At 44.8% G+C, this 12841-nt stretch overlaps 1 protein-coding gene across 1 annotated transcript in view; it reads right to left on the bottom strand.

The window, feature by feature from the left end:
- Positions 1 to 11197, bottom strand: part of LOC308499781 (unconventional myosin-X-like) — a gene marked incomplete at both ends in the record, with an annotated part of 116133 nt that extends 104936 nt beyond the window's left edge. Inside the window, 2 exon segments of the mRNA XM_081053614.1 lie at positions 11095 to 11172; positions 11174 to 11197. Coding sequence (XP_080909740.1) covers positions 11095 to 11172; positions 11174 to 11197 — 102 coding nt within the window.
- Positions 11198 to 12841: the final 1644 nt, after the last annotated feature.

Genomic DNA, 12841 nt, shown 5'->3' with positions numbered 1-12841 from the left:
ATGTGCATACAAATAAGTGTATGTAAAAACTGGTAAACTCTGAACGAGGTCTGTAAGACTGTACCAACGTCAATTTCCTAGCTTTGATAGTGTACTACTATTATATAAGGTGTCACCATAGGGGAAGTTAGGTGACAGGTACACAGCAGCTTGCTGTACTATTCTGGCAACTTCTGAGTCTATCATTTAAAAAAAAAAATCCCAGAATAAAACTGTACAAAATATATGGGGAGAGGGCAACAGATACAACTTAGCTCAACATGTTCTCAAAACTTTGATAAAACATGACTTCTTTTTGCTAGCAGAGAACAACTGTCAGCCTCATTACTCAGTACAGCGCAGCTCGTATTTCTCTAATGCTCTAGGGAGAGGATCTGAAAGGGAACGTAGGAAATGAGAGGTAAAACACCAGAAGGTTAAAACACCAACAAAAGCCAGAGGGCAGAGGGTACAGCTGGATGGGAATATTCTAATCAGACAGAACAACTCAAAACACGACTTGGATGATAAACAACAGACTACAACTTCAACACTAATATCTGGGTGCTCTCCATCACCCAAAGAGATAGAAAGCAATTAGGAATCAGTGTAAATGAGGAAGGGTGAAAAAAGTACAAGCGAGATCCAAATTTAAGCTGTGGCTATAAAAGTGCAGACACAGCACAGGGATTCTCAGCTGGAGCCACTTTGCGCCCCCTTCCTGGGGACATCTGCACTGTCTGGAGACATTTTTGGTCATCACAACTGAGGGAGGTGAGTGCTACAGGCATCGAGTGATTGGAGGTCGAGGATACTGCTAAACCTCTTACAATGCACAGGACAGGCCCTCGTTACAAACATTGATCCGGCTGAAAATGTCAACAGTGAGGAGGTTAAGAAGGTCTAGAAAGAGGGCCACTTGTCCACATCTGAAAATCTGAGGTGGGAAATAACAAGAGGACCGTACACCTGGCCCTTAGCTCACATCATTAAAAGAATGAAATGTAGGCGGAAATAGACAGAAGCAAACCTGTATTAAACAATAACAGTATGCATTATAAAAGGTGTAGTGTTATTTGCACCTAGCACTCAATACTTTTATTTCAAAGTTTATGGAAAGATTTCTTTGGGGGCAATTAATAAAAATAATACACCTTAAAGTCTCCCCTCCCCTCCCCTCCCCTCCCCTCCCCTCCCCTCCCCTCCCCTCCCCTCCCCTCCCCTCTCTCTTCCCTTCCCTTCCCTTCCCTTCCCTTCCCTTCCCTTCCCTTCCCTTCCCTTCTCTCTCTCTGTCTCTCTCTCTGTCTCTCTCTCTGTCTCTCTCTCTCTCTCTCTCACTCACACACACACACACACACACACACACACAAAACAGTGTTGTACGGTCACAGAAATCCCTACAGTTAGAACCAGAACCACATAACTGTTGTGGCCCAGGGTTAACTCCCAAGGATACTTACAGTGCAAATGAATGAGAATTAAAAGAAAAATCCATACAAACAATAGCCTAAACAAATGGCCAATGGCTCCCCAGGCAGCATCAAGCCAGGTCCCCTGTGTGAGCTTTGGCCTTAAATGAAAATCAACAACTGCACTGGGATTTTCTGGGGGCTGTTGTGAATCAAGAGCGGTGCTTGTAATTAACTGAGCAGAATGCCTCTCTCCTCCACTCTGGCTCAGAGAAGAACCGAACAGTGGATGCAGAAATCTAGTTTTATATGTTAGCCTCCTCCATGAAACAATGCATGTCATTAAAAGCCTAACAAGAAGTTACTTGCGAAATCCCTCTTACCCTAAGTACATCACCACAGTGTGTCTCAGCTGTGCCTGCTGTAAGCTGCACTGACACCTCTCATAAAACTTTGGCTGCCAAATAATCTAAGTAAAAATGTGCAAACCCTTTGATCAAACATCTCCATGCCCGGAAAATGTTATCCTCAAGAAATAATCAGACAAGTGTGCGATAATCTAGGTACAAGAATGTTCATGTGCTGTCTTTTTAAAAAGCGAACAACTAGAAACAATCTAAAATGGTCATATAAATGATGGTATGTGCCCAAGTAGGCAGGGGCTACTCTTAGACCCAGATACCTAGGATCCCTGCCTTGGGCTGGGTAGGCTTCAAAGTGCCTTGTACATCACAAAGACAAAGAAAAAGAAAGAAAAAAAGCAAATAAACAGAAGTTCCTCAAATAAAGAGCGAATCATGGTCTTGGGTAAAAAATATTACTAATTTTGAAATTGCAGTATCAGATATTTGATATGAACTATTACTTACTATTAATAATATTAGCAAAAGCTTCCCAAACCCCAAGCAGAACAATTTTGCCCATTTCACTTTTAAAAAAAATATTAGAGCCAAATTTCATCAATCGAAAAGGAACTAATGTGAAGCAAAATCAGTATTTCAAGAAAATGTTTAAAAATCAGATAAGGAAATAAAAACGTGTATGACTAGGAAGGAAGATTCATACATATACATAATCCCAAACGTATTTTTAGAAAGACTATTTTCGGACCAAGATACATTAAGGTATACACTCATCTGATAACAGATTTTTCATGAATTATCTTCTGTGTTCAGGTTTCTTTATAATACACCCAACATTGAAAAGTTGGAAGAACAATTTAAGAAATATTTGAGGGGCCAGAGACTGCTTTAGAAAATGATGAGAATACACAAAATAGTGACTTAGATAATGAAATTACAAAATGTGGTACATCCTGCAACATCAATAATCTATCAGATGTAATCCTATTCCTTTTTAAATCTAAATATTGCTGCATAAAATTGACAATGCCAGTAACTACTGTCCTGCCTTAACGAAGCAGGTCTTCTCCAAACTGAAATTAATAAAAAAGCAATCCAAGAACCACGACTCAAGAAAGAGTTTCGACTTTGGCATCACTGTCAATAAAACAAATTATTGTGAAACTCTTGACTATAACCATACTTAGTGATTTTGCTGAAACCTGGGCAAGAAAAATACATTTTTGGAAAAATATTACAGAGCATGTTTTTCACTCATGCAAACACCACTGGCCCATCAACAGAACATCCAGCACCTGCAACTATAATTATTTTCATTCATCTTTGACAGTCTACTTGCAGAAATAAAAACCATAGCTTTAAACATTTTTCGATTGTGTCCTTCTCCTGTCTAGGAGAAGACACTTAATTTACCAGTTTGTAAGCTTGATTTATAACTTTTAAATATATAGATAAGTGATATGGGGCCTGCATTTGTACTCTTATCCCTGGCCCTGACAATGACAGGGGCTGCCTGTACACATGCAAGTTTCTTGACATTCAAAGCTTTTCTCAATCAACTCTTAAATGACATACATCACAAGTGTACTCTGATACCAACATATATACAGAGATATAGAAAGTATATACCATATGACATTAAGAAGAGGACTCAAGGAGTTTTGTCTTCTTATAGCATTTTCTAAAATTTCTAAATTTAGTGCATATTCTTTGCGGGATTAAGAAAAAATGATTTAAGACTCAGAAAATATAGCAAATCTATACTTATCAAAAGCTGGTTTTTTTTTAGCAAGAATATTCCTAATTCTAAATATATTCCTGATAACTTATCGTGTTTCCCCAAAAATCAGACCTAGCCGGACAATCAGCTCTACTGCATCTTATGGAGCAAAAATTAATATAAGACCCGGTCTTACATTAATATTTGCTCCAAAAGACGCATTAGAACTGATTGTCTGACTAGGTCTTACTTTCGGGGAAACACGGTAACATCTATGAAGCTAATAAAACCCCAAAATGTATTAACAGTAGGCCACACACGAGCATGCAATCTACTAGATAAACTTTTTTTAAGCAGAGTTTTAACACACAAAGTAGCTCTCACGAACAGACTCTCCCAAGATAAGTGCACCTCTCCACAATATATTCCATGGTCAATGAATACTACTGACATGATATTAACTGACCCCAAAAAATTATATTTAAAAGAATTATGGGATTCTGTTGGGACCCAATGTTAGTTAAGAGAACACGTGAAAAAACTACCTTCTAGTCCAGCACCCCTGTATCTCATTTTATCTTAGCTCTTAAATCACTGACAGGTAGTAAAGATAAGCATGCCTACCCCAAAGTGCAAAAATTCAACCTTGCCTACCCTTCCTAATATAAATATCTCATTTTGTAAATTACCACAATGTCAAATGCTTTTATATGGAGGCAATTTTAATGCTGAAAGCAGCTACTGAGGCTTGGGTGAAGGCAGGGGTATTAAATGTACAACTCCCATATGCTACTCCCTCATTCTGGCTATATTTCAACAGACGTGTCATGGCTTTGCCACGAGAACTCCAACACCTTTTCTTGTAACTGGCAGAGTCAGATGATATGATGTTATGTGACATAGACGCTAGATTTGAAATTGGGGACTCAAGTTTCTTATTTTCGACCTGGCAGATACATCTTCCAAAAAATGTTTTCTTCAAGGAAGGCTCTTTGAGAAATATTCCTCTCTGCTGCCAGTGATTGCCCCATGAGCATTAATAAGCTAACAAGTAAAACACAACTGATATGGAGAAACTGGGAAAAGTAGCCAGAAATCTTTACTCGAAGGAGAAGATTCCAGCAGTAAAGCTCAAAGAGCAATACTCCAATAAGTGATCGGTGGAATTGGGCAGACAAAGAGTCAAACCCTTTCTTTTAATAAAATAAACTCTTCTCAAAAATCGAATTCTCTAAGTGCCTTATTATACAAATCTTTCTACCATCCTCATGAGGTTGGGACCAGAAACCACATTTTACAAGGAAACAGAAGGTGTTTGTCTTTCCCAAGTAAAAAACAAACCAAATAAAAATTAGTGTATGTTCAAAAACTGATTCACATTTTCCTGCTGGGTTTGCAATGTTTCTGGGGTGTGGACCACTTGTTTTCCCAAACTCCCATACAGTTTTCAACTCAAAAATCACATACTAACTGCCCATTGTACACAGCACTTTATCAAAGAGCCTGGAAATGATGCTGCAAGCTTAAGACCAATGACACCAATAGGAAAGAAAAGCATGGTCGTGAAGAGAACAGAGGCTCTGAGACAGCCTGTCTGGGTTCAAATCCTGGCTGTCACTTTCTAGCTGTGCGATGCTGGGATAGTTACTTAACCTCTCTGTGGAGCCTTATTCATAGGGTTGTTAAACAGATTAAATGAGTTACGGAATGTAAAGGGCTCAGAATGTGTATGGTGCATAGGAAGCACTCAACAAACATTCGCCACATGTATTATTGTCCTCAAAGAACTGTAAAACGCTTCATAATCAATGAAAAAGTTATGAGCCCCCCCCCTTCTGCCATAAAAAAACATCTGTACTTGAGGGGGAAAATAACAACTATGCAAGGATAGAATCCCATCCTTAAGGACCTCTCAGTGCAAACGAGGTGATAAAAACCTATACACGGGATATTTAACCTCTCAAGAATCTGTTTACTCATTTGAGAAAGGGGGAAATAAAAAGATATGTAAAGCCTCCAGCTAACAGGGGTAAATTCCTAAGACCAGGATGGAAAGAGACAGAGCCACGTTCAGAGGATAGAGGGGTCACCTAGACCAGCCAAGGGTGGTTTCAAAAAGGAGCCGGATAGGCAGGCTATCCCGTCAGCACGGAGGGTGGTAAAAAAGGTACACAGCACTAGTAACAAATCCTCTGGAGTTGAATCCGTGTGGGGGAAAAGCATAAAGAAAGTCACGGGCGGCCGTTCACTCTGTTGGTTAGAGCCCGGTGCTCTTCACAACAAGGTCGCCAGCTCCATCCCCGCGTGGGCCACTGTGAGCTGCGCCCTCCACAACAAGATGGAAACAACTACTTGACTTGGAGCTGAGGGGTCCTGGAAAAACACACTTAAAAAAATCAATGAAAAAGAAAACGTTGCAAGATCAGAAGGCCTTGAAACTAAGGATTGTGAACTTGATTTTATAAGCAATGTGGACATGCTTTAGATAGAATTCTGGAAATAGAAAATCTGTGAGGAGTGTACAGGTGAATGGGAGCAAATTAATCAAGGCAATTCAGCCTGAGAAATGATACCGGGGAACAGCTCTGAGGCCCAATGTTCCTGCACCACTGAGTACTGGGATTTCAGTCACCATCCAGGGCCACTCTTTCTTAATTTCTAAGTTACTATAATTAACCTCTTATTATTACTCACCCACTGCGGGCCAAATGCTTTGTAAATCTTATCTCGAATTCTCCTAATTACCACACAAGGTCAACACTATTATGGCCACTTACAGAACAGAGAAATAAAGGCCAGGAAGGTCGGGTAACCTGGCCGAGATCCCACAGGTGGGAAGGGTGCAGCCAGGCTCTCAGAGGCCACATCTTCTCTACCTTTAAGGATGAGATGCTTTTCACTCTGCCTAGAAGCCTTTAGACATGGGGAAGTATTGCCAAGCTTAAAGTAGAACGCTGTTTGCTCATTCTTGAATATTCCCTGCAAATGAATGACACGAAGAAGTTACGCAGTAGTTACTCTGAGTGCAAAACTCTGAAGCTCATTAATAAGAAGGTACTCTATTTCCTACTAATCTCAACAGAAGAGCTCATTCAAGGCTCGTGTCTTTACAGGTGACCCCACTTAAAGCCAGGGGAACTGGGCAAGCAAACTCTCAGCTGACTCCCTCTACTGCTCTACTTAACAGTGACGGCCCTGCCCACGCTGGTTTGGGCCTGATTTTGTGAGCGGTCAGAGCAGAACAGCAGGCCACATGATAGGGGGGCGGGGGGATGTGGCCCCGCCTGGCCAGGGAGATCAGGGCTCCCTGCTCAAAACAACTGTCTTGCTTGCAGCTGCTCCCAGAGCTTTGCTGTCCCCAATGTGACAGGGGCCAAAGAAGGAGTACTTGACAACAGAAATCATTACAGAGTGTGCAGAAAAGGCAAGGCACTAAAACGCCATTGTGAGAAAAGGGGACACCAGCGGATGTTTTGATTCTATTTTATAGTTGTCAAACAGGTGGGCTTCGGGACTTCATGGGACAAGCAAGTCTCAGTGCTTCCCTTCTGCCCTAGAGAAATGATTTGGGAGGATGGAAGGAGCTGCCAAAAATAACGGTCCTATTTTTGTTTTTCTTTACCAAGAAATATCAATAAGCTCTAAAACAAAACAAAACACTATGAAAAGGGGAGAAAATGGGCTCAATAACTCTTTACAGCTCAAAAAGCTATTTGAACAACTCCAGGTAACAACCAAAACCAAGATATCTTCCCAAATTGAGTGGAAAGGAGGAAGGTGTTTCCACTTAACCTTGTTCAAGTTGGGTTTGTTCCAACCCAGACTGAACCAGGTTGTAAGAAATAGTGGAAAACGTTCCAGCTATACCTAACAATTTATCCCTTAAAACATTAATACCTGCTTTCTATATTTGTATTTATGACTAGCATATTTATGTACATTTTACACATTTATGATGAAAAATCAAAGCATTCGTATATGTCCCATTAATAATCCTCAAAAGATCTTTTGCTTGAACCGCCATTATGCCACACCTATTCCTAATATAGAAAACTAATATAGAAACTAATATAGAACTAATATTTTCTATTCCTAATATAGAAAATATAGAAACAACTCCTAATACAGAAAAGTAGGGCTTATTCATGTGTTCCACTGGTAGGTACTCACTTGCCCCTCCAGTGTTCTACACCCTGTCCTTGGCCTTGGAGACACAGAAATAGTGTCTCCTTCAAAATCTCAACAACTCATTTGCACAGCAGTCTTGCCACTTTGCTGGCTGAGCCTTTTCAGTTTGCTTTTTTTTGTTTTTAATTGTTTCTGGTTACACATACAGCAAAACTTAAGTTTTTGCCTGCAGCAACCTTCATAACAAATTTCCTCCAAAGGCTGAAAAAACAAGTTTTCAGGGAAGTGCACATGATTTCCAGAGAAGCCATAAAGATTTAAGGCAGGCCATGAAGAAACAAACTCCATTGGGGAGCGTGGGGGGCTCCATTTCTCCAATGGAGGGGTACATTTTGAAGTCAGTAGCCACCAGCTGACAGAGGAAGCCTCCTAAGCTTCTCACCGGCCTGGACGGCAGGAAGATATCTGATGCTAGTTAAAGCAGGCACTCGCAGGCAAGAAAGCTGCGCCTACAACACACACAGGAATTCATTCCACAAGGCAACTGTTTCGTGGATCTAGCTCAGGGGTTCTCAACTGGGAGTGATTTTGCTCCCCGTGGTTCATTTGGCAATGTCTGCAGACGTTTTAGTTGTCATAATCTGGGGGCGCTACTAGCATCTAGTGGGTATCTTGTTTTCCCCGAAAATAATACCTAGCCGGACAATCAATCAGTTCTAATGCATCTTTTGGAGCAAAAATTAATATGAGACTCAGTATTATGTTATACCCGGTCTTATATTACAGTAAAACAAGACCAGGTCTTATATTAACTTTTGCCCTAAAAGACGCATTAGAGCTGACTGTCCGGCTAGGTCATATCTTCGGGGAAACACATAAGAGGCCAGGCATGCTGCTCAATGTCCTATAACGCACAGGACAGCCCCCCAACAACAAAACACGAATCGGCCCCAAATGACAACGGTATCCAGTTCAAGAAACCCTAGTCACACTCTAAACATTAGCTGCCAGTCCCAGGTAGCCCCCATTTCCCTATTATTTGGCCATTCATCCATGAAGCTAAGACATGCAACATCTCGTTCAAAACTTTTTTGTCAACTGTTAGCATTAGCTTCAAATTGTTGTCCAACAAGCAACAAGCCATTACGCCTAACTCACAATGGGAAAGGTCACCAAAGAACAAGACACCACTTAGTGAGGGAGCCCTACGATTTGGCTGTCCTGGGAAATATACTGCTTCCACACATACTGTTTCTACTCTAACATGACATTACACGATTTTCTTCACTGGACAATTTAACAAAAGGATGTTCTGTTATAAGACACTCAACAGATAGAGGCAGGATCTATGTTGAGTTTGTCTCCAAATAATAATACAGCACTGTGCAGCCTATCTGACTGGCCCTGCAGGCTCCACCTTAGGAGAGGAACTTTAAAGGCTGATTAGAAATTAATGTTGTAAAGAAATACATCCCAAGATAAAAAGTATGCCTTTAAATAAATGAAAATGCCCCCCAAATACTCAAATCACCAGCAACAGAGGAAAAAGGTTCTGGATTCTCTAACAAGCTCTTCAACCTTGGGCAAGTGACTTAACATCTTTGGGTTAAGGTTCTTCATCTAGGAAATGAAGGGGATGAAGCAGATGATCGCTAACGGCTAACTTCAATATTCTACTAATCACTGAAATAAAATCCAACAACGAGGTCTCTTTATACTGAACCAAGGCATAATGTAAGGAAAAAGTTTTTCAACCAGAGAAGTGGGGGCAGGTTGCCACTGTCCCACGTTATCCTGCAGTTCCCCCCACTTGCACTAGGGGGCAGAGTTCTCCCCAAGGGGAGGGCACGGACCTCCTGTGGTCTACAGACAGGCTTCATGCGGACTGGGACCCTAACAACCCGAATACAAACTCTGTCTCATTATATTTCTTTCGGGGCCCAGAATACAAAAACAAAATAAAGCCAAAAAAAAGTTAAGACTTAGTGTCCTGCAGGCAGAGCCCACCTAGGTTTTCTTACAGATGAAGGCAATTAAACCCAGCCCACTGGTCTTTCATCGTTGGTTAAGCTGCAATTCCTGCAAAAAGTTCTGGTGCCTTCTTACAGGCATGAGAAAAAATATCTACGGATTAGTAAATGCGACAGTCTCACTTTTATAGATCTCATTCTTTAAGAAATAAAAAGTAAAAAGATGTATTAATGGATGACTAATTTCTTTCCTGCCCACCTCTCACAGTGAATGTGGGCACCACATGTGAGACGCCACTTTGAAAAAACTGGATATTACTGTTACACAAAAATATATGTATCCCTGTGGCCAATATAAATAGTTGTCTAAGTGGGCATCCAGAAACCAGAACGACTCGAAATATTATACCCAACTAAGTCTGATACAGCAAGTTAGCATACAAACCCTCACCGATGTAATTTGCTGGAAGATTCCAAAACTGTCCTAGATTCCCAAAACACCCCCTGGCTTTCAATGAAAAGCACATCAGCCTCCCTTAAGTCAACGAAGTTTACTCTGAGCCACTTCAAACCTCAAACTTAAACAGAATTTATTAAATAAACACAACCAAGAACGGAAAGGGAGCCAAGAAACCACAGTAACTCTCGATCCCAGATTTAAAAAGAAAGAAAAAGGATTCTCAAGTCAAGGGTTTCACGTAACTGCGGTGTCCTGCCCTCTCTGACCATAAAAGGGGCATCGGATTAATCTTTTTAAATAGTCACTGTGTGCGCTAAAGGATTTTCTTTACATTCAAATTTGAAATCTGCCAAGGACAGCACAAACACTTGATCTTTTGATCTCACCCTCTGGAATGATCTCAAACCCTAAAAGAGCCCTTCTAGGGGAGACCCAGAAGCTACGTAGACTGCGAAGGTCCGGCCAGCGGAGAACACCGTGAATGATTCAACCCTCGTCTCCCCCTGCTCACACTTCATTAAGCCGTCTCCCCTGGAAGTGTTTGCAGCCCTCTCACAGGAAGCCCGCACGTTTTGTAAAGGAAATACCAGACCTTTCTCGGAGAAAGGCACGTCCCGGTCGAACACTTTATTGGGCTTCCTGCACCCAGGCAGTCGAGCGAGCAGATGTCCTGGCCGGGCCCCGGCGCCCGCTGCCTCGCCTCGCGCGGAGCGCCGCAGGGACACCCGCGATCCAGCCACCCACGCAAAAGGAAGCTCACGTTGCTACCTCCCGGGGCAAAGTGGAAGCGCGGGACAGAACGAAACCTGCCTCGGCTTACTCATCCGGAGGCTCCCCCAGGTGTGCGTGTGTGTGTGTGTGTGTGTGTGTGTGTGTGTGTTGGGGGGGTGGTTTCTGGCGACTCCCGGAAAGTCTCGTCCTCTGGGGCTTAGGGAAGGTCCCAGGCGGGCGCGCGGCGCGGTGGGCAGCTCTTTGCCCTGCGGGCATCGAGGCCAGGTCCCGCCAGGAAGGGAGCCCGCGCCCGGTTCCCGCAAAGCAGTCCGAGCGGGGCCGCGAGCGCACTCACCTCGGGGAAGAAGTTGTCCATTGTTCCAGTGCGCTCCCCAACTTGCCCGAGTCCGGCGTCCAGCTCGCGGAAGTCAGCCCAGCCGAAGGTCCCGGGAAACCATGCGTGTCACGGCGCGACTCCCAGGAACTCGAGCCCTCGGGGCTCCTCCGCTGCCATCGCCTGATCCCCTTCTCGTCTTTCGCACCTTTTGTTTGCCCAAACCCAAGTCTCTAACTCATCCGTCCCAAACGCAGCCTTTGTCTCCTCTTTCTCCAAGTTGCTCACTTCTGGGCGCAGCGCTTGCGAGCGGAGAACAGCTGGTGGCACATTCTTCCCTCCGGCGGGGGGAGGGCGGCGGGGGGCTTGGGAGTGCGTCCCCTCTCTCTGCGCCCCGGCCAGAGGCGCTCGGCGCGGGCAGGGGAGCAGCGGCCACAAAGCGAGCCCCGAGTCGCTCTCCCCACGCGCGCGCCGCCGCGGTGAGTATCAGGGCGCCGCGTCTCAGGCGCCTCACCGCGGCTTAGAGGCTCGCAGACGGGAGCACAGGCTCCGCCCCGCTCGCTCGCCCGGCCACGCCCACCGGCCCGCCTCGCCTCGCCCCGCCCCTCCAGGCGCTGAGCCCCGCCCACTCAGCAGGACCCTACTCAACGTCCTCTCCCCAGCCCTCCGCCAACCCCACCCCGCGCTTCCGCAGGGCCGGCCCCGCCCGGCCAGCGCGCCCCGCCCCACCCACCACCCAGGCCCCGCCCGCTCGGCCCCCAGGCTTCCGCAGGCTCCGCGGCGGTCAGGGAAGGCGGGGCCGGTGCGGCTCCCACTCCTGTCCCCGCCCCCCCACCTAGGGGCGGGCGGGGCCGTTGACTCTTCCCTTTGGTGATAGAGACCAAATAGTAACCCGGGAAGAGAGGGTGGGGGTTTCTTTTGTGTCTTTGATCTGCAGCAGACCCTGGAAGCCGCTCAACGCGGATCTCATTAATGCAGCTCGGCAGATGAGCGACCCCGGGGAAGGAAGCGGGGTCCGCGGAGCTGCCCCGGCTTGTTGGGCCAGATCAAAGCGGAGAACGGAGGCTAATCAGAATTTCTGGAAGCTGTCTTGCCGTGTTGAGTTTCTTTCCTGCAGTCAGGTTAGCAGACGTTTTCATAGCAGCGGGGGAAAATGGTTTTGTAAACTGGAAGAGGACGTGGCGAATTGCACCTTTAAAAATGTAACCTTTTCCTGGGACGTAAAGGAAACAGGCAAATGGAAGTGAGAGGCAGGAGGGATCAAACCCACATGGTACTGAGTCCTGGTTTCCTCTAGGGCAGCTCCTCAAACTTCAGCGTGCACTGGAATGACTTGGACATCTTGTTAAAAGGCAGCTTGGAATTCTGTGGGGCGAGAGCTGACAATCTGCGTTTCTGACAAGATCCCAGGTGCCTTCAAAGGGTGGCACCTGGCCCCGTGTGGTCTGCAAACTGGAGCCTGTCCGTAACAGAGACATGGAGAGCAATGGTTTAGAAACTTTTAAAAAATGCCACGGCATTCGAGCGCATGACCGGTGGACTCTTTGAACCGAATGTAAACCAGTCTGGGTGTTGTCAGACTCCGTGGTGAGTCATACCTGGCGCAGGAGGGATCTCATATTGGTACCTGGCAGATTGGAAACAGAAACGACTGGTTCTTCGCCACAAATTGTTTGAGACGCTCTCTCTAGGGGATTTGCCAACTGCTACTCATCCTTTAAAACTCAAGTCGGAATGTCACATCGTCCATGGGAAGCCTGCCCAGAGA

This window comes from Rhinolophus hipposideros, assembly GCF_964194185.1.
Source record: "Rhinolophus hipposideros genome assembly, chromosome: 7".
Taxonomy (NCBI): domain Eukaryota; kingdom Metazoa; phylum Chordata; class Mammalia; order Chiroptera; family Rhinolophidae; genus Rhinolophus; species Rhinolophus hipposideros.
The sequence above is the reverse complement of the archived record's forward strand: the minus strand, read 5'-3'. Positions and strand labels throughout refer to the sequence as shown.